The sequence below is a fragment of the Halichondria panicea genome, chromosome 11, assembly GCF_963675165.1.
Source record: "Halichondria panicea chromosome 11, odHalPani1.1, whole genome shotgun sequence".
Lineage (NCBI taxonomy): Eukaryota > Metazoa > Porifera > Demospongiae > Suberitida > Halichondriidae > Halichondria > Halichondria panicea.
Window position 1 is genome coordinate 3,061,707 of NC_087387.1, and position 20,347 is coordinate 3,082,053.

Sequence of the window (20,347 nt, forward strand, 5' to 3'; positions counted from 1 at the left end):
TTTTTTTATAGTCATCCTCGTCACCTGCAGACGATACACAGCGCACCTAATCATTGGAATGCATATTGTAGATCATCTACATGTATACTAGTCTCGCAGAAGTCAGACCTCGCCGATGAAACGTCTGTACGCTGGGCATGGTTATCAATCTGATTGGGCAGCAATACAAATCCTATAAGCGTACGTGTCCCCTGGCCCATTCAGAACGGTTGGCCGGCCCACACCCAGCTAACTACAAACATGGACATGTACTTGGGGTACGGCCGATAATTATTAGTTTGGAGCTGAGGTAGTGGTCTCATAGAGTCATATTCATAGAGTCATATTCAGCAAGTTTTACAACATTGACAGGCACAAAACAAACTATCTGGCTGCATGCACACCAGAGGCTGCCCACTATTCTATCAAGGCTAGCTTTCATAAACTAATAAACATCACATCTTTCTCACCTTGTAGACTACACGTACGTAGAGCTGGACCCAGCATTTGGCTAGCTGTGTATGGATGCCTATGATTATAGCATTATGTATCTATACAGAGATTCAGTGGATATGGATGTCAGGATCTATCCACGCCCACTTTGTCTTAATTTTGATATTAACCTTTCACCTTGCCACCTGGCGGCTATTTCAGAAAAGCAGAGCTAGCTATAGCTAGCTAGAGATGGAACTGGATCTGCCTGTGAAAGAAGAACTGGATGTTGCTGCTGCTGCTGTTGATGAACAGGACTCTTCCGAGAATAAGTATGACAGGTCTCAGCTACCCCACTTGCTGAAGATATACTACAAATCACTGTTTCCATATGACAAGTACTGGGAGTGGCTTCACTATGGTGAGCAAGGGGCCAACACAGAGGAGGTCTGACATGCGTGCATGAATCACTGCACTGTAACTTGTAGTGATTGAACTGGCCCTCCTCTGGTAGTCTCGCACAGCCAGCCCCGGATGTTTTCTATTTGAACGCTAGGTCGATAACATGGGTCTGGTGAACTTCCTATGTAGAAGTTGTGTCAACACGCCGAAAATTTCTTGGCGTGTTAACCGCTGTGGTCAATTGGAGGAAAAAAGAAGGAAAATATAGTTATGCAAAGCAGCCTCTTCTTGCCCAACTTGCTACAGTTTCAACCGACAATAATGGCTTATATTTATGCTGTAAGACTATCCCAGAAGATCACAGAAAGAAAGAGAAGTTCCATGGGTAGTTGCACAGAAGCAAGAGCTGAGTTGTAGACATTAAGCTTCAAGGATGTCTCCTACTAGACTATATAAATACATCTATACCTGAAACCAGCATATACCTGAAACCAGCATTCCATATTCAAGTGGCAGTACTGCAAATAAGATTTGATTTGCATCTTTTGCTCTGAGAACTGAATCCATGCCATTGTTGAGAACCTTGAAACATAACATGCCTGGTTTAAGCTCAGTCTAGATCTTTCTAGTGACTCTGAGTAGTTGCTATATAGCTTCTCTCCTTCTTGCATGTGTAGATCCATCCTGATTTGAGCACTGAGCACCAAGGACTCTCAACTACATAATTTATTTGCAGAACTGTGGTTTTCACATTATTGTAACCACACTGTGGTCATTAACATTATTTGTGACCACTATTTACTTTTACTATCACCCACTTAAGGCCTTAAGGCCTTCACAACTTGTTGATGGAAGTTCTCCAGACCCAATTTTAATCGGGGCTGGTGCGAGACTACTCCTCTGGCGTCAGCATCTATATATCATGTTAAAGACCCTGTTCTTTCAAACAGAAGTGAAGCAGATTAGAGATTGTTAATTTTGAGTAAAGCGTTTAGTACATCCATGTGGCTAATAACATTTTCAACCAAAAGCATAAAATTAATATTTCGAGGGTGTAAATGTTCGTGGTTTTTGCGGATTAAGCATGTACCACAAACATTTATAACGGCGAATTTAATATCGCATGCTGCAAAAAGGCTGCTATTCCACAAAAATTAAATCTGCGAAAACCTTGCATTTCTGCGAAAATTTATACCCTCGAAATATACCCGCTATAACGTACTATGCTCCCTAGCACACTACGTGTATATTAAACAGGTGACGATCAAATGTTCAGCCATCGTGAGTTCTCCTTCACTCTGGAAGATGATGTGTACGTGCGGTACCAGTCGTTTGAGAGCAGAGAGTCTCTGGAGGAGGGTATAAGAAAAGCAAACCCGTACAAGATTGACATTGGAGCAATCTTCAATAGCAAAGTATGTGCAAATAGACGTACATACCTCCAAGTGGTAGACGTACATACCTCCAAGTGATAGACGTACATACCTCCAAGTGGTAGATGTACATACCTCCAAGTGATAGACGTACATACCTCCAAGTGATAGACATACATACCTCCAAGTGGTAGGCTAATAATTTCAGCTGCCTATAACTAGTTAAGTATCTCCAATTGAAAGAAGAGATGTCAAATTTTGCATGCAATGTTAGCCAATTAAGTGATCAATGTGTTAGCCAAGTGATTGATGTTTATAGGAAGAATTTCATATTTTACAAAAAGAGCACAATGTACATAATTATATCCCTCAACTTGCAGTATAACTATTGCATCACACAGTAAACAAATACATTGTTCACTTACGTACTCACAGCCATGTTTGCATAGTCGTTTGCCAAAGGGCAGTTTTCGAGCTGTGAAGAAAGAGCTGGTGTTTGATATCGACATGACGGACTATGATGACATTCGCACCTGCTGTAGGGAGGCACAGATTTGTCCCAAGTGTTGGAAGTTCATCATCATTGCTATCAAGATTGTGGACAGAGCTCTCAGAGGTACATGTTTTGTGCCTGTTATGTCAGAAAGCAGATTTAAACTAATAGTTGATGATTAATGGTTCTGTAAAGGAGCAGGTAGCGTCAGAAATGGTGGCGCATTAGTCACAAAATTGTCCTGTACATTATGAAGTCTTAAAGATCAGCTCTAAATGTCGATGTATCTTAACTCACCAGAGGACTTTGGTTTCAAGCACCTTCTGTGGGTGTATAGCGGTCGCAGAGGTGTCCATTGCTGGGTGTGTGACCGACAAGCGATTGCTCTCTCTCAGGAAGCGAGGGTAGCGATCGTCGAGTACCTCACTCTCATTAAGGGAGGAGAGCAGCAGGGGAAGAAGGTCAAACTTCCCAGGGGAAGTAGTCCCATGCATCCCTCCATAAGGTGTGGTGTGCATGTTACAATTAATATTTTTGTAAACCTATAATTTGTATACACTAGTCAAAACTTTAAAGCAATTGCAAGCTCTAAGCCTCGTCTCGTTACAATATTCGAACCAGGTGCTCCTGCTCAACCTCTTTTATAAACGTTAAAGTCAAGATGACGTTTCCTTACATGTATATTATATACATGTAGCTGCATACAAGTACAGGCACACGCAATGGTTTTGTATTCACCGATTAAAGCATGTATGATTGTATCCCCACAGGTCCGCTCTAGACATAATCAAATCGTGCTTTAAAGATCTATTGGTAGAGCAGGATTTTTTTGAAACAGCCGAGCAGTGGAAAAAGGTGCTAGCACTGTTACCAAAGAAAGTGGCTGATGACCTGGACAGGGAGTGGACTGAAACTCCAATGTCGTCTTTAGAAAAGTGGGGGAGACTGAAAAGTGAATTAAAGGTGTGCCAGTCACGTGAATTGGTACTTTGTTCCCATGCCTAATAAGTCAGTTGACAGTGCAAGTATATTTAGTTTGTCAGTACTTATCTAAATGTTGCCGTGTTGAATATGGGCGTCTTTTAGTAATAATTATAATTATTGTTACAACTTCGAGTATTCAGACCACTGTACTGTATTCATTTGTCCGTCCCCCCAGGATAATATGTTTCTGATTGACGAGATCATGCTTCAGTGGTCGTATCCAAGACTAGATGTGAATGTCTCCAAGGGAATCAACCATTTGTTAAAGAGTCCATTCTGTGTACACCCCAAAACAGGTGTGTTGCCTATTACTATTATAGGCTACTACCAAATGTAAACCACATATATACAAGAGGTATACAGTTATGTTAATTGGTTCTAGCTGTAACTGCTCAACGGTTGCAATTCGACTAGTTTTCTATAGGCTTCTAGCCACATTATCGAGTTAAGACTAGCATTTTGAATTTTACCTCTGCAAATCTACCCCCTTTTGATATTTATTCATCGACAGGAAATGCATATACTGTATAGCGGGTAATTTTCGTAAGATGGAAATTGTTACATGTATATGAACTGCACAATGACATAATTATTGGTACAGCTTAGGATAGTTACGTGAACGTATTGTGGTAGAATAATTTCGTAGCTTAAATTGTCGTATGGTGCTCTACAATACCAAAAATTTCCACCATACGAAAATAACCCGCTATAAGGTAACACTACACTTAAATAATCTGTAGCCATCAGTCTTCTGTTTCCACTGGGATACTTTCTGTACAAAACCACTAACTCGAAGTACGTGAACCTCTTTTTTCTCAATGTCATGCGTACTCCCTCACCCCACATGTGTATGAGATGCTGACAGAATCTCATTTCCGTTTTATGGCGTCCTCGTAAGCGACAAAACTTTATAAAGCCACATGTACCATGTAATACATAAATGTTCTCTCTCTCATTTTTAAGCGCCTCGAAACAAACAAGATATGCCCTAAGGTAGCATAACAGACTAAATATCTCTGCATAATTCAATCAAAGAGTACCATGTATATCATCGTAAACGTGTACTTATTTTTAACCCCCCCCCCCCCAGGTCGTGTATGTGTGCCCATAGAGACAGGCAAAGATATGGAAAAGCTGACAAGTTTTGATCCGTTTGCCGTGCCCACAGTAAAACAGATTTGCGATGAGTTTATTAGTGTCAAGGATGAAGGAAACAGCTCAGGTACATGTATAATGATACATGTGTAATAGGTATTATGAACGTGCAGTTATGTAATGCTGACAGAAGGAATTTCATAGTTAGAACTTAGTTTTTAACATCGCTGTTTGTTTTGTGTATTTCCCAAGTGCTGTCTTCTTTCAGGATACAACAAGTCATCATTGGGGCCATACATGCAATTCTTTTGTAAACGATTCCTACTAGATCTAAAGAAAGATGCAATGCGACAGAAAAAACAAGGTGTGTGTGTGTGCACATTTCATGAAATTATATAGTCATTTCCAATCACAGATCAACAAAATTCTCTGGAATTTTGACGTATAAAAGACTTCCCCAATCTCAAGCTCAAATCTTCATGTGCGCCATTAGAATATGTACTCTGAATATGTACTCTTTCTCTTTACAGTAATTTTTATTAATATTAACGTTCGTTGCTAAAAATCATCTAATTCAAATCTTGTTAATCCTACAAACAGTTTTCCCACACACTGTGACCTGCTGTTAGGCCCTATCTTAAAATGGCTATACGGATCGTGTTTGGGCAGTGGTGAATCGCACAACCAGCAGAAATTGTTCTGACATTGAGTACATGTCATTTTGTTACAGCCCTCCGTCTTCTGGATATTAGATGAACAAATGGGGCACTTTTTGGCATTGCTATCAACCCATTTTAGGGACTCGAACTCTTGGAAGGCTGTTTCTAGTTTCTTTCTTCCCCCATACTGTTCGGCTAGCTCCTTCCTTTCAGTTTCTTCAAGGGTGTCCCATAGTTCAACCAGCTCCTTCAAATCTTGTGGCAACAGTTTGCAATGAGCCACACCGTGCCAGGTTTGTCTACAGAGAACACAGAAACAGAATGAACATCGTGGGCATTGTGCCATGTTTGAATCTAGCTCTTTCACTGTAGCACACCTACAGGTAGTCAGGGGGCAGTACGTAACGTCCATCATGCCTTCTAATGTTCGTTGAAGAAGCAGTTTATCAAATCGATTGTAGTCTTCAGCAGTAACAAGCTCCTTTATCAAAGACGGTTGAATGATCGTGTTACACGACGGGCACTCAATTTTGGAAACGTCTCCGTCAACTATCTTTGTTTTCAGGTAAGAAGAGAGACACTCTTGACAGTAGACATGGTGGCAGGGAGCGACCTTAGCACACTTTGTTCCTTGCTTGGCTACATAGCACACCGTACAGTCAAAGAAGGACTCGTTGAACAAGAGGAGCTTCTGTTTCTCGTCATACTCAATGAGAAAAGGAAGAACCATATAGGGGTTGCTGACATCTGCATTGGAAACACATAACAATAACAATTACACTTAAAGGAACTTTAGCTACTGTATGTTAATTTGATAGTAAAACCTACTTATACAAACATAATACAATACTCAATGTGTGAGCATGTTTGGGAGTTGAGTGGTTGCATGCCATTTTAAAAGTAGATCTGAGTTACCTTGTATAGCTCGAGGGTCCCAGCCAGGATTGGGTGGTTGTGGGTCCTCGAACTCAAAACAAACTGTCGATTCGATACCAAGAACTGAGAATGCATCAGTTGCTAACAGTTGCTGCCAGTTAAAGAGCACAACACTCCCCATATTGTCAACCCACACTTGATCCAGAGACTTGCACAATAGCGACAACTAAATGTACAAAGGACATGATAACGTGCACGATTAACTTTAGCTGCACTGTTAAGCATTCAGCTTTGATGATGAAGTTCATGTTGTGAAACGTACTTGAGTGAAATTGAGCCACTGACAAGTGAGGGAGTAGTCAGGCTTTGAGGAGGAAGGATACAATGTGGGTAGTTGGAAGTACAGTGAAAATGGAGGGAGATGCTCAACCTGAGAGGTTCTCTCTTCACTGCGTTGTGTCTCCAACAAAGGTTTGATGGGAGCTGTCTTGACAGCTACAATGAAACCAGAAGATACACTTTAATGTGGAAGATAATTATATGATAAATAATACGTACATTGTGGTCTTTCCTTGGATGACTTTTCTCTCTTGGCTAATCTTAGTGTGATTTGGTGGTCTAGTTGTAGTGACACTTTCAGCGTACCCGATATAACACCTATACATATGCATATGTTACATAATGCACAACACCGTATATAGCGCAACATTTTTGAGGGGCTTAATTTTCGCAGATTTCGTGGGTTAGCAATCCTCACGAAAATTAAGTCGAAGAAAATTGTTTTTTAATTAGAATTATCAGCATAACGTTGCAAAGATTAAAGGCGTGGCTTCCAGTAAGCAGTCAACATTGTGCAACGAAATTCTTTTAGAGGCCATTCCACGAAATATAAGTGCCTCGAATATTTCACGCTATACGAGTACCGTATTACTAGAATATTTTGCTGGTGAAAAAACTTTGCGAATGAGCGAAATCAGCAGAAAAGTTGACCCTTTGCGATCTAACTATTGCGTTCTGGCAAGTATCGTGTGTATTTACTAGTAATAATTCAGGTTTTGCGGATTTATTGTTGCGAATTGATCAACCCTCGCAAATTTTGCAAATGTTTGATGCTCGCAAAACATTCTAGTAATACGGTATATACTGTAGTTCTCGAGTATTGTGACAATAATTATTATCTAAACTACACGTTCTGTAATCATACATACAGAGCTTCACTTTAAATCTTGGGCTACAGTTTTGCTCACATAACTGGACAATAGAAGCTAGGGACAGATCTTTCCAACCCAACCCATGCACTCAACCCACCCTAAAGTTGATTTCTATGAAAATAACTAACGCAACTATAATAGGAACGGTATATAATAGCATACTGAATTGCAAGGGGAAATAATCAACCACGACTGTTGCTAAAAAGATGCATAATGTACGTTGTGCTGAGCATCCGATTAAATACCTCTCCGTCATAAAATGCGTATATAAAGATGGATTTCCAGTGTTTGATTTTCACGAATGGCTAAACGATGAGCAGCAAAGGTTGCAAATATCTAGGGTAAGAGATCAGCTGAAAAGAGGATGGGTTTAGGAATGACTAGCATCTGGATGCTTGCTCTATAGCCAACATGCAAGTCCAAATTTCTTAGCTTCAACTCGATCTTATTCAGCTTATTACATTTGATACAATAACATTTTACTGCATAACAGGTTTTGAATGCGAGAGAATTAGAAAAAAGAGAGCGTGTGAGCGGAGAAACCCAATGAGTGATCTAAGGTCAACTGGTTCGAGCCTGCTCTGTGCAGCCCCATCCCTCCCTACACTGTCCAGTTTACTGTCGTACTAGTAAAGGGGTCGACTTACTACAAAAAGAAGACTGATGATAATTATGGTAAACATCGACTGCTGTTAATGTTTTATAAAAAGATTGACTGTTTTATAAGTTATAAGATAGACTGTGTAAACATCCGACTGATTTTTAGAACTCCCTGAAACAACACAAATGGCACCCCATCCATATGATCCATAGGATCAGGAGGGTATAGATCTAAATACACGTCGACTTCATTCTACCTGTATTTTTGTCTTCATCCCATTGAAATTCATCATCCTTGCTCATTGCCTGAAGGAATTCCACCTCGTCAAGCTGATCCTGTCTGTCACACATCAGATCAGACTAGGCAGTAAGACGTTTTGCTAAGCTGAGTTTCATGTCAGTGTGGTAAGGCGACGTCTCAGTGAATTGTGCTTTTCTTAGGAGTGGCTGATAAAATTCAGTGATTAAAATGGCTGAACTAAGTGAATTGAGGCTTCAGATTGGATTTTGAGTAGCAAGTTTCCCCTTAACTTAAGGCTTAAGAAGCTACCGTACAAAACTTATAAGGGATTATTAGTGCAAGTAGATATCTGTCTATCTATCTATTTTGTCAATGCTGTGTTTTTTAGTGCATGCTCTAGATCTACTAGAGTTTGGAATTTATGGGAATAATGGCCAATGGCCAGCTGTCTGGAATGGAAACATAGTGTACTCCTCCCTGGCCCTAGGCCTGACTGAACACGATGGAGCTTTCTCTGTAAACTGGCCAATGATTTGCCTACCATAGAATGAAGAAATCAGTTCCCGTACCGTTAACCGTTAGGCTCAGTCTTTCTGTTAACCTGTATCAGTATTATCAGTATAATATAAGGAGCTCTTGAAGAGTTGAGAGTAAAATATGTCAGCATCCAGCAAGAGTTCTGTTTGGAGAGCAAGTGTTGAGTATTCAAAACCCAAGATTGCTGCGTCATCCTGCTCAGGTGGCATAACAGGTACAGCATACATACTGTCTTAGCAAGTTTCAGCGAAAATGAGTTTTATATCAGGATCTAGGTGTTGGCATGTGCCCTTTTCAATGTTAATAATGATTATGGTGGAGTGCCTAGCACATGACATACTTAATTATCATTCCCTGATTGAAAGTAGTAAGACTATCAATTGATAGATGCGTTGCTACACAGTGTACCAAAACGATGTCACTACCATGCTGACTGTCCAGCACAAGTCTAAATCAGCTTTACTTGACTGCCAATTTGCTATTTCAGAATGCACAATCACATAATGTTATTTCTACGAAGACAAGTTGCGATCACACTCCTCTGTCTTTGAACCTTTATACTTTAAGGTTACTCATTATAAAGGTGTTAGTATACATAATCATATTGCCATTCTTTCTCTTTTTTTGCAAGCTAGTGACCTACACTGACAAGCTAACATGTCTCCCTGTATAGTATTCAGTTGTGACTCAGGATGCAGGAAGGAAGGTGTGCCAACCCTAATTGAGCTGAAACGATAAAATTTGAAGGTGAAAATTATATGTACAGGAGTCCATTTTGATTTCTTGGTATGTAGTACTGTACTACATGCATGTATGCATGTACATGTTGATTAAGGTACATTGGTACTACATGCATGTACATGTTGATTAAGGTACATTGGTAGAGGCAGCATTATGGATATTAATTGTTTGCACAGTACTGTAGACTACAATGTATCTTGCAGTTTTGTTTAGAGGTGTCGTGATTGTACATGTAATACAACTTAGGTGAGGCCGATCTGGTGGTCACAGGTACACCACCTTAAGGCCCTGGTTGGTGCGCTGGACTCTTCTTCCCACAGTTGGCTGTCATTGCTCCATAATTATAGCCTGCTAGTTATTACATACTTGCACATGGCTACGAGCACATGGCTATGAGTGCCACACGCTGTTTATTGGCCCCTAGTAGATTGTGGAATGTGGATCATTATCTACTACAAGGGCCAATACTCTGTGCATTTGGGATACACCGCCTCAGTAATATTCCCTTTACGTTACTCTCAACTTAATTAACCCCAAGAGTACAATTGTTTATATTGCTTAGCCATACTTTCAGTTGTGCTACTACTTGCAAGAGATTGCTATCTTGTCTGCCAACCTTGAACTGACAAGAAAGCAGTTATAGTCTGTTTGTTAATACATGTTCTTCTGTTGTGGTGCACAGCGTGAGGATGCATGGTTTCCAAAATCGAGAAAATGAGGTAGTGATAATTTCGTTTTTCTCACTCGAACAACAAGGGTAGATAAAATGATAAAATGACTGCAAGACATTGGGACATACGTACGTACATGTAAGTCGTTGGTGTAGATCTTTGCATGGTTATTCTCGTGCATTTGAGGAGGTGAGTATGAGTTCCTGAATGAAAGCAAACGTACGCCACCTAATGCATTGGAGACTCTATAGCACCATCTCACAAGAGTGCTTCCATTAGTGCCTCTGGTACCTTTGTACCAGAGGCACTAATAATTATCATGCAACAACTGGGCTAGTAGACTACTGTCACCAGCTAGATCCAACGACGGCCGCGTACACTGAATTTTCTACCCTTTGTTAAACCCCAGCAAAGCTACCATACAGTTGTCACCTGCCTCACCTAACAGCAGGCCACATCCAAGCTCTATTAATAGTAAGAACAAAAATTAGAGACATATTATTCAAAACACACAACGCAGTTGAATCCAGCCTACCCAACATTTGTCAAAGTGACCTCAGCTGCTCGTACTATTTATTATTATGAGCCTGTGTTTAGCCTCCTTGGATTGAAGAAAAAAGTGTGGCCTGGGATTGAGGTCAGTGTGATTGTATATACAGTCATGTTATCTAGAAGCAGAAGAGGGGATGACCTACCGTATAGCGCGAAATTTTCGAGGCACTTATATTTCGTGGATTAGCCTCTAAAAGCTATTTCGTTGCACAATGTTCGCGGAATGACTGCTTACCGGAAGCCACGCCTTTAAATCTATGCATGCTATAGCAGGTAATTCAATTTTCGTGGACTTAATTTTCGTGTAGGATTCTAACCCACGAAATCCGCGAAAATTAAGCCCCTCGAAAATTTCGCGCTATACGGTATTTTGTGGGAATTGAATATAATTGTAGATCTAGCTGGATAGATAAGATGTGAGTTAGTAATCTAGTGGAGAGGAGGGTTAGGGATAGTCCCAGGGCCAGGGACTTTTTTGGCTTGTCTGCATGTCTATAAAACTAGACTGTGCACATTGCATGACATTGTAAGTCTAGATTGCAGAAGAGCCTGTTAAAAACGGTGTAAGTGTGTGTGGATGATGTGTCTCCAAGTCTTTAGTAAAAGCTTTAGTCTAGAATAATACAAGTGTGTAGCTATGCAAACTGTGATTATTATATGCAGAGCTTATAATGGCGAATGCTTTGTTTCCTTTCGGATCTGGCAAGGACCACAAGATTTTGGCGGGTGATGACCTACTATCTGATCCTTTGTATCTCTCACAGAGCATCAGTTACTTCGAGAAGTCTGTGTCATTTGTTCAGGTACATCTTTTTGTATACTCAATGTGCAAATTATACATACAATTATTTAGATCACTTTACATTGTGTCCTCTCTCAAAAGTGGTGTCTGCACCGTATACTGGGTAATTTTCGTCGGTGCAAAGTTTCAGATGAACTGCCCATTAATTTTAAGTATTTTGTATTTTAAATATTCGTACATAGTTACGTTGAACGCATTGCGGTAGAATAATTTCATTTTCGTATGATGCTCTACAATGCGAAATATCCCCTATAATGATAATTATCGGATAAACATTGCTACTGCATTATATTAACTTAGTCACTTAACTCTACAGGTGAGTATCAATGGCTACATCGCCATGGGAAACGATTTCAGCAGCTACACCCCAGAACCACTGGCTAAAAATGCGCTCGTAGCTCCCTTCTTCAGTGACGTAGACACCCGAAAAGCTGGTTCGGTTTTCTACAGAGAAGAGAAGGACCCTGTGTGGCTCAATAAGGCTGAGAAGGAGGTGGTTGAAGCTGGTCGTTCGAAATATTTCAAACCGACCATTTTGGTTATAGCTACTTGGGATAGTGTGGGTTATTACGACTCAAAGTCAGACAAAGTAAGAAAATTTACACCACAGTGAAATAATTATTATATCTATAATTATAGACGAATACATTTCAAGCTGTGGTTGCCTCGAGTGGCAAGGAGACGCATGTTCTTTTGGGTTACTCTAGTATTTGTTGGAGCTCTCCTGATAACTTGAATGGAAAGAACGGCCTACTGATGGGAAGTAACACATCAAAGCTCCCTATCCTCGGTGTGGGTGATGGACACGGATTAGAACATCGTGTCTGTGGGCAGAATGAAACAACCATTTTGAATTTGCCTACTACGACTGGTAATTCTGGCAAGAAAGGCCTTTGGGTGTTCACCGTGTCTCAACCCGGTAAGTAATAACCAGTATAATTTTGCTCTCAAAATTATAGCAATAGATTATCCTGAAACAATAATTTTTTACACATGTATATAGTATCCATAATAATTATATCTCTCTCCTACCAATTGTTTGCTTATTGTGTACGTATTGCATGCATGGGTAGTATCTGGTTTGCTTTCAGACAGCAGGGATGGTGGTGCTCCCGCGGCGGATGGCAATGGTAGTGCTGATCAGGAGAACGTTGGTCCTTCAGAGCCAGAATATAACTTTGCGGGAGATCATGATGATAGTCAGGATGATGTTACAACTCATCCCAAGCATCCCTTGGCTACACTGTTCAAAAAGATGTTTAAGAAACAATTTGGTCCAGAAGGAGGGAGTTGTGATCTTGGAGATGTAGGTGTGATGATTACAGTTCCAAAAGGTACTTACGGTATGAAATTTATTGAAGTTTACAAGAAAGATAAATTGCAGGTGCCTCTTCGAAGCTATTTAAAGTGGAGGGACGTATCGCTTTTGGAGGGCCCTACTTTGTCGGTGAATTATACGAGCCTATCAGTCCTATCTACCTCATAGACGAAACTACTAAACCCGAAACATTTTCCAAAGCGATTTCAGTATGTCGTAATTGTTATAATTAGACTATACTGGATTGATGCTTTGTTAATGCAGTTTGATGTTGAACACTCAGCCAAGCTAGAAACAGAAGAGGATTATAGAAATGTGGTGTTTGTTAGCTTTAGTCCACACCTTGGTGAAAACAACACCTATGCTGGCAGGATTATTGAGTCAGACCCTAATTCTCTTGCCACATTCCAAATCAGTGATCATGCCGGAAAACTAAATGTCAAAGAAATTAAGAGCTTACATTTCAGGCTTGCAAAGAAAATAAGAGTCTCAAAAAATGGTATGTGCAGCCAACGTGTGCAATAACCATTGTTTTCATGAGCTGACTCCAGCTTTTTGTTGTTGCTTTCATGTTCTCTCCATTATTAGCACTTATAATTACGTATTCAGTTGATAGATCATAGATGGCATAGCTAGATCTACCAAGAATGTCAGTGTGTGTTTTGCTTTATAATAGAATTTAAACTTCAAAAGGAGCTTCGCTGGGATCATGAGGGCAATCATGTATTGGTTGCTGGTAGTTTCAACAATTGGAAACCTGAACAAATCTTAGAAAAGCGGTATGTTTCTTCAATGTCCAAAAATGTACGCGTATATACCCTTTCCTCAGTGACAACGGCCAATTCTCAACATTCGTCGACTTGCCTGTTGGTACCCACGAGTACAAGTTCATTGTAGATGGAGAGTGGAAGCATGATCCTTTATTGGTAATGATGGCATGTGATGGCTTGTGGTGGAATAGAGAGCTTGAAAGAAATGTGTATATCACTTGGACTAGGTCATGTAATATGTACGTACGTATGTACGTGTCATTATATGCTATTTTTCCCTTAGCCGTCAATTCCTGATGGTAAGGAGGGAGTCAACAATGTGGTGGAGGTGACTGAGGCTAGCTATAAGATGCACAACAATGACCTTACCATTGCAGAGATGAAAAGTAACTTTGTGCTGCATTTTTGTATGCTAAAATGTGACAATACTTATGAAAACAGGATTATTTCGTTTTGGAGCGAGCTTTTACAACACCAAGATAAAGAAGGGAATAGAGTTGCTGCCCTTCTCAGTGTTTACAGTCTATTCAGAGCATACTATTCATCGAACAGTAAGTTTGCACAAGCTCACTAGCAGATTAATTTCTCCAGCCAATTTACTACCTGTATGAGTATCAAGACTTGATGCATGTACTTGTGCTATATATACTCTTCATTAAAACAGAAAGCTCAAGACATGATCAAAAATGGGTTGCCAGATAAAGTCGAGCCAGGGCAGTGGAGCACTAACTCTGAGCTGTTATTCAAAAAGGAAGATAACTCCGCTGGCCTCACCTGCAGCGCACTGACAGGCTGGGAGCTGGCACAGAGTCACATGCCACCAAAGGTAGGTGATTGAGATTCGATGCATAATTATAATAAATAGTATGACACATTCCGCATTCAACTTAAGTAGTGGTTTTGGAACTCTGTAGGTACATAGTGCAGATTAACCTAAGCAATTTTGCACATTCCAAAACCATTATATACCAAACTAATTGGGGCGAGCGAGCACCATCTACTGCTCTATGTTGACATTTTGTCTGTCCCATACCCGGAAGCCAAGTGATGAGCGTATTTTCTCAAAGGTATGGTATAATGGACCGACCTGATACTTGCTTTTAGCTTTTACCAACTTCTATGTGAGTTACGGGGCATGTGTCATTCAGTCACATGGTAATGGATTTTGTGGCATGCAACGTTTACGAGTGTAAAAAACGTATAGTGGATCAGCAGAAGGGATATACAGTTATGACTCGAACTTGAAGGTAGTTTTGCGAGCAGACATGGGGAGGGGGGTACGTCAGGTCACTATTGCAGTGATTTCGTGGCACTGGGGAATGTAGTCACGTGCAAGATATTCGTTAATTAACCAAAGTCACATGTAGATAATCGCAGTTAACTAGCTCTTGCTTTGGGTCTCAGCTCTTTGTAACCGAGTTCCTTCGCAGCCAGGTATAGTGCAACACTAAATTATAGCCTTTTTATATTTTATAGAGTCAATATTATCCTTCTTTTCACATTCATTTTATGCTACTTATAATTGGCAAATTATGGCCCACTACAACACGTTCAAATCTGATTGGCATTGCCAACATTCCGGTAAGTGCCACGGAATTGCTGCAATAGTGACCACACGGTCCCTCTAGGGAAAATCGTGCTTGCGAGACTACATTGCAGAATCGTACGTACAAAATAATTATGTTAGCAGATCACTATTTGACTTCTCAAAAAAATAGCTACGGCTACCGCTTCACTTCCCAAAAAACTTTGATTTGGCGATTGATCTTGCCAAATTTTCCTGTGTTATAATAATTATGATTACCGTACACTACATTAAAACCATCCTTGGCCTCGGGGGAATAAGGACACTTGCTTACTGCCTTAATACTAGTGTAATGGACAATATGACTATTACATATTCGTTGTATTTATCATTTAAATAGTAGGCTACACTTCCATCCTTCTGTTCAAGATCATCTCTAGACATCAGACTTCTGTGATATTTAAATCCACAACCTTTGTTTCTATTAATTTAGTAACATCAAAATTTTTCCCGATAGGTTCTATCAGATTATACACTAATTACCTCTTTCGTAACACTCTAATACTTTGCAATGTGCCCCAGGCATTTAGCACCACTGTTTGAGTGAGGTTTGTGTTTACTTACAGCGAAGGCTGTTGCAGTCTCTTCAGAATCGTGCATCATCTGTTCGCACGAAATGTCTAATGAGTTACCGTAGTTTCCCACTAAAGCTATTAATTATCTATCTGCCACAATAATAGAAGAGCAGCAAAGTTTTTGCCAGAAAGCAGCAGCCTTTAATTGTAAGCTCTGGCCTCTTTGCAGATCCACACCTTTTTACGATAAATCAATCATTCTTCTCTATATAGTGTGGATCAGACAACTCTCGTATGGTGGATATGTTTGTAATTTTGTTATGTAGAGTATTTATGAGTTTGTTTTTTAGCAAGGAATCCAATGGGGTGTATGAAAATTGAGTTATGAAAGACAGAGGAGGTACGATATCCGCTAGGTACACCACACTACTTACTATTTCCAGGTCACACTGTTGTTACACGTTCCAACAAGAGGAAAATTCAAGCAGCTAGCATTAATTTTATCACTATATAGCTTGTTCCTCAATGTAGTGAAACACAATGACATGCCATAAAAATTAATCACGATTATTCACTCACTTACTCTGCATGCTCTATGCTAAAAAATTATGTGTGTGCATGACTACAGATATCCATAGATGAGCTGTTGGCAGTGACCAAGAAACTAGACATAAGAAGAAAAGCTGATCTAGAAAGCCCAAATTTCGGATACCCTACAATTAATAACACATTTCGGAAAGATGGGAACGCAGAACGATCTATGAAGTGCACCTTCTCTGTCTCCGGTTTCAATAGAATGATTGGAACCGAGGTCCTCTTAGAACAGGAGTATGCTCCTAGTAAGTAGTAGTTACATTAACTGCATATAACCCACTCCTTTTGTTTATTGTACCTGCCTTGTAGTGGATCCGTCATTCATCGAACGTCTCAGGACAACCATGATGAAGCTGTCCAACAAAGATCAAGTGTGTAACTTTGGGATAAGTATAGGAGTTACACACTACAACATGAACAAGATGAAGGAGTTGCATCCATTGGCAGGTTAGCCATAATTTGCATAAGATTTTTGTTCTACATGCATTGATCAGTTAAATTGTCGACAGGTGAATCAAAAGATGCACTGATTAGCTTGATCAACAAGCTGCACTCATTCCTTGAAAAAAATTCTGTCAAGCTGCTAATCAACAACGATACAGTGAACAAAGCACTTAAAGATATAGGTCGTGGGGATTTGGCTATATAAAGTGGACAAGTTCTGAACAAGGATTAATGATAGGAACGAATAGATCTACATAGTTAGTAGTATAATAATTATGATTATAGGGATATACCATGTTGTGCAGTATAAGCTTATAGTCAGAAGTATTATAGAGTGTATGCTGATTGATTCTTTTAACGACGTCATGGATCTAGTCCATAATAGGTGCATGAATTTTGTTTGTTGATACCAAAACCAAAATTAAAGATGGGTAACGACATTGTATAGCAACTACAACTCTCAGATAACAATCATTAACTTGAGCAAAAACAACTAGAACGGCCCTCCTGTCGCCAAAATGCATTGGGTAGACAGCAATATAATTATGCCAAAAAGGTGCCACATTTATAACCATAATTATCTAGAAGACAGTGGGCTGTAACAAATTAAAATGACACTGATGTAGATCTAGGTCTACACAAAAAAGACACAATCAGATCCCAGGTTGACAGAATGCAATAATTATAAGCTAGCTGTCTCGACAATCTCGTATATGCACTTAGTAATACCAGGAGTGCATGAATACCCATCCTTATAATTATTATTCAGGACTGTGTTACCCAAATGCATGGCATGGGGCAATGGAATTTCACCAGACTACCAAACACAGTGACAATAACAATAAAAGCATTAGTATGGCAATAAATGCATCACATACACTATTGACAGAGATGTACCTCTTTCAACAAAAGCACACAGCTTAATGTTTTATTTTGTTATAGGGTAAAATAAAGTCGTCTTGTAACAACTTGTGTGTAAAGTTATACTTACCTCAAAATAATGCATAATTATAGAGCTACAACTTTATATAACAACTGATACTATACGTAATTAAGTTTTAATGGGTTAAAAGAATGTGGCACCCCCATCAGAACCAAGACCCCATTTGTCTTTCTTCTGTTGTGTCATGACAACGGGCTGGCCCTGAGCAGCTGCTACCTGAGCAGCAGTGGGGGCAACTCCAGGTGGGGGAGGCTGCATGGAGGATAGCACACAACAAATTAAATTGTTCTTGGGTAAGTGATTGATGAGGCCTACAGAAAACCTCAGAATTGGGTTTAGTGCGATAGAATCGTAAGGAGTACTAGCTGGTACACATGGTTTTGATGGACTGCATGGATTATGTGGCTTACTGGGATACTGGCCTGTTTGCTTGGGTCAAATCTTGCCCCCTGTTCGTAGACTCCAGAAACCTTTTGCCCAGGCACTGCTGGTGGCTGGTAAACTGATGAAACTGGAGCAGCCACATCTGGGGTGACATTCACTGCAGGGACAACACACACAGGTGACGGTTGTACCTCCAACGTTTGTTAAAGGTTTTTTTGGTGTGCATATTCATGTATGCAAATTATGGAAAGCATTCACTAATTATAAAAAAGCAAAACTAATACTAAAGGCAGTTTTTTCCCCCCTGAAACTTATTGTGACCTACCATTTCCCCCTGTAGACACCTCCAAAACAGTGTCTATAATTACCAGAATTATAGCTGTATCAAATGGATAATGTGTGCTAACAACATGACTTAGTGTATAGTGACAGTCAGCAAATAAGTAACTTAGTCAATGGAAATCTTGTCAATGCATATGCGTGTACACTAGCTCAAAGCGCATAGGTTGAGTGGCATTGCATACACAACATACTTGAAACCAGTGGTTGCTGCTGGTAAGGTGGTGGAGGATCTGTCTGCTGTGGATAGGCTGGCTGCTGTTGCGTGGGGTAAGCACTGCCAGACTCACCTAGATAATCACAAGTTTGAGTGATACTTTATAGTCTATTCAACTCAAAAACTCCTTCATCTGTGTCATCAAGAGTTCTCTTGGTGTCACTTAATTACATGTACATGTAGGCTACGCATGCCAAAAAATACCTAGGTCATAGGTATTATTATGCTTAAAGTCACTAGCCAGACTCACATCCACAAGAGAAGGGACTGGTGGATTTCCTATCGAAAGGGTGGTTGTCAGTTTTAAAAATCGGTCGATGTTTACACAGTTTACCGTATTTAAAAAGAGTCGATCTTTTATATTAACAGCAGTCGGAGTCGATGTTATAAATAGAGTTGATGTTATGAAATGGAGTTCACGTTATAAAAGAGTCGACGTTAGTACAAAATAGTCGATGTTTACCAAATCCTTAATATTCTGTGTTTTGTAGTAAGCCAACTTTTACTAATATTCAATTTAACGGTAAACTGGAGAGTGTAGGTAGGGCAACACAGAGCAGGCTGGAACCCAGTTGACATTAGTTCGTTAAGGTCACTCATTGGGTTTCTCCAGCCTGCTTTGTGCAGCACCCCTCGGCTCCCCACTCTCCAGTTTACCATTAAATTGAATATTAAAGGTCGACTTACCACAAAACACAGAATACCCTATAAATGTTATGGTACCTATCAATGTGTCGCCCCACTCCCCCCCCGGCCCCGGGAGGGGTCAGGCTAACATGGGGAAACAGGTTATAAAAAGCAGTCTTTACTACGCAAAGCCAGGTCAAATCCCCCAGTATGGGGCAAACATTTCAGGTCAAATTAGAGTCAAAATTCCCCCATATGTCCAGGGCCGGGGGGGGGGGGGGGGAGTAGTGGGGCAACACATTGATAGGTGCATTTAAACATCAACTCCTTTGTAACGTACATCGACTCATTTTATATAACATCGACTTTTTTATAACATCAGCTCCATTTTAAAACATCGACTCTTATAGTAAACATGGACTACTTTTTATACAGCATTTTTGACACAAACGGCAACCCATAAATAAGTAATGACAGATCATAGATATCGATTATGGACCGATGTCAGATACACAGTACAGGACAATTAACGTGCCTTTAGTTAGTAGTTGGTCCTGCAGGTCGCTCATAATTATTAATAAAATAACGCAACACTATGCTTCAATCTACAGTCCAGCTCTGTTAATGTTGTGTAGCTAGCCACCCCTTTGGGATTTAAATTCATTATAGGCACGCCCTAAAACAATATTATAATGTTGATTTAGATAAACAATCATGATTATTACCATAAAATTATAGTAGTACCTTTACCACAAACTAATTGGATTTCCCCTAACGCTATTTTTTGCAATTTTGTTCAGAAGCAGCGATACAATCTCAAAGCCAGCTGTGCATTGAACTCGAGAAAAAGCTGCTCATGATACCGAGGCTAAATCTAGTACGAGAGCACTGACTTTTGCATGATTGTACTCCGATTCTGAGCAAAATTGGCGAAAATAAAATTTGAGCTCCCTGCAAAATAAT

General features: G+C 40.0%; 4 protein-coding genes across 7 annotated transcripts; 2 read left to right on the plus strand and 2 right to left on the minus strand.

The window, feature by feature from the left end:
- Window positions 1-589: 589 nt before the first annotated feature.
- On the plus strand, window positions 590-5,337 carry LOC135343692 (DNA primase small subunit-like). The gene is made up of 9 exons (XM_064540675.1): window positions 590-832; window positions 2,071-2,228; window positions 2,622-2,802; window positions 2,980-3,184; window positions 3,450-3,642; window positions 3,839-3,959; window positions 4,754-4,885; window positions 5,027-5,122; window positions 5,174-5,337. The coding sequence occupies exons 1-9, from the start codon at window positions 664-666 to the stop codon at window positions 5,197-5,199; spliced, it is 1,281 nt and encodes a 426-aa protein (XP_064396745.1). The 5' UTR covers window positions 590-663; the 3' UTR covers window positions 5,200-5,337.
- LOC135343690 (E3 ubiquitin-protein ligase RNF14-like) lies at window positions 5,292-8,605 on the minus strand. Its single transcript, XM_064540673.1, has 5 exons — window positions 8,362-8,605; window positions 6,852-6,950; window positions 6,616-6,788; window positions 6,333-6,519; window positions 5,292-6,164 (listed from the first exon to the last, which is right to left on the minus strand). Exons 1-5 carry the CDS (start codon window positions 8,453-8,455, stop codon window positions 5,317-5,319), a joined length of 1,401 nt encoding a protein of 466 aa, XP_064396743.1. The 5' UTR covers window positions 8,456-8,605; the 3' UTR covers window positions 5,292-5,316.
- Window positions 8,606-8,647: 42 nt separating this feature from the next.
- On the plus strand, window positions 8,648-17,232 carry LOC135343686 (uncharacterized). 4 transcript variants are annotated; one of them, XM_064540667.1, is made up of 16 exons: window positions 8,648-9,096; window positions 9,556-9,629; window positions 11,510-11,649; window positions 11,965-12,237; window positions 12,288-12,567; window positions 12,740-12,982; window positions 13,033-13,175; window positions 13,231-13,465; window positions 13,643-13,745; window positions 13,796-13,892; window positions 14,020-14,122; window positions 14,178-14,287; window positions 14,401-14,562; window positions 16,465-16,675; window positions 16,740-16,877; window positions 16,940-17,232. In XM_064540667.1, the coding sequence occupies exons 3-16, from the start codon at window positions 11,518-11,520 to the stop codon at window positions 17,077-17,079; spliced, it is 2,370 nt and encodes a 789-aa protein (XP_064396737.1). In that variant the 5' UTR covers window positions 8,648-9,096; window positions 9,556-9,629; window positions 11,510-11,517; the 3' UTR covers window positions 17,080-17,232. The 4 variants fall into 4 exon arrangements, with proteins under 4 accessions (XP_064396737.1, XP_064396738.1, XP_064396736.1 ...); XM_064540668.1 differs by lacking the exons at window positions 8,648-9,096; window positions 9,556-9,629 and adding an exon at window positions 10,820-10,931; XM_064540666.1 differs by lacking the exons at window positions 8,648-9,096; window positions 9,556-9,629 and adding an exon at window positions 11,260-11,409.
- A 467-nt stretch (window positions 17,233-17,699) lies between these two features.
- LOC135343704 (DAZ-associated protein 2-like) lies at window positions 17,700-20,080 on the minus strand. The gene is made up of 4 exons (XM_064540700.1): window positions 19,920-20,080; window positions 18,735-18,830; window positions 18,228-18,358; window positions 17,700-18,069 (listed from the first exon to the last, which is right to left on the minus strand). The coding sequence occupies exons 1-4, from the start codon at window positions 19,951-19,953 to the stop codon at window positions 17,941-17,943; spliced, it is 390 nt and encodes a 129-aa protein (XP_064396770.1). The 5' UTR covers window positions 19,954-20,080; the 3' UTR covers window positions 17,700-17,940.
- Between the last annotated feature and the right edge of the window lie 267 nt (window positions 20,081-20,347).

Excerpts from the sequence above, each read along its gene's own strand:
- LOC135343690 (XM_064540673.1), bottom strand. The coding sequence starts at position 8,455 with ATGTGTGACAGACAGGATCAGCTTGACGAGGTGGAATTCCTTCAGGCA. Across the intron at positions 6,789-6,851 it reads ATCCAAGGAAAGACCACAAT|CTGTCAAGACAGCTCCCATC; the intron begins GTACGTATTATT and ends GTTTCATTGTAG. Across the intron at positions 6,520-6,615 it reads AGTGGCTCAATTTCACTCAA|TTGTCGCTATTGTGCAAGTC; the intron begins GTACGTTTCACA and ends TTGTACATTTAG.
- LOC135343686 (XM_064540667.1), top strand. The coding sequence starts at position 11,518 with ATGGCGAATGCTTTGTTTCCTTTCGGATCTGGCAAGGACCACAAGATT. Across the intron at positions 12,238-12,287 it reads ACGACTCAAAGTCAGACAAA|ACGAATACATTTCAAGCTGT; the intron begins GTAAGAAAATTT and ends CTATAATTATAG. Across the intron at positions 16,676-16,739 it reads AGAACAGGAGTATGCTCCTA|TGGATCCGTCATTCATCGAA; the intron begins GTAAGTAGTAGT and ends CCTGCCTTGTAG.
- LOC135343692 (XM_064540675.1), top strand. The coding sequence starts at position 664 with ATGGAACTGGATCTGCCTGTGAAAGAAGAACTGGATGTTGCTGCTGCT. Across the intron at positions 3,185-3,449 it reads CCCATGCATCCCTCCATAAG|GTCCGCTCTAGACATAATCA; the intron begins GTGTGGTGTGCA and ends GTATCCCCACAG. Across the intron at positions 4,886-5,026 it reads GGATGAAGGAAACAGCTCAG|GATACAACAAGTCATCATTG; the intron begins GTACATGTATAA and ends GTCTTCTTTCAG.
- LOC135343704 (XM_064540700.1), bottom strand. The coding sequence starts at position 19,953 with ATGAGCGACCTGCAGGACCAACTACTAACTAAAG. Across the intron at positions 18,831-19,919 it reads GGACCAACTACTAACTAAAG|GTGAGTCTGGCAGTGCTTAC; the intron begins GCACGTTAATTG and ends GTGATTATCTAG. Across the intron at positions 18,359-18,734 it reads GCAGCAACCACTGGTTTCAA|TGAATGTCACCCCAGATGTG; the intron begins GTATGTTGTGTA and ends TTGTCCCTGCAG.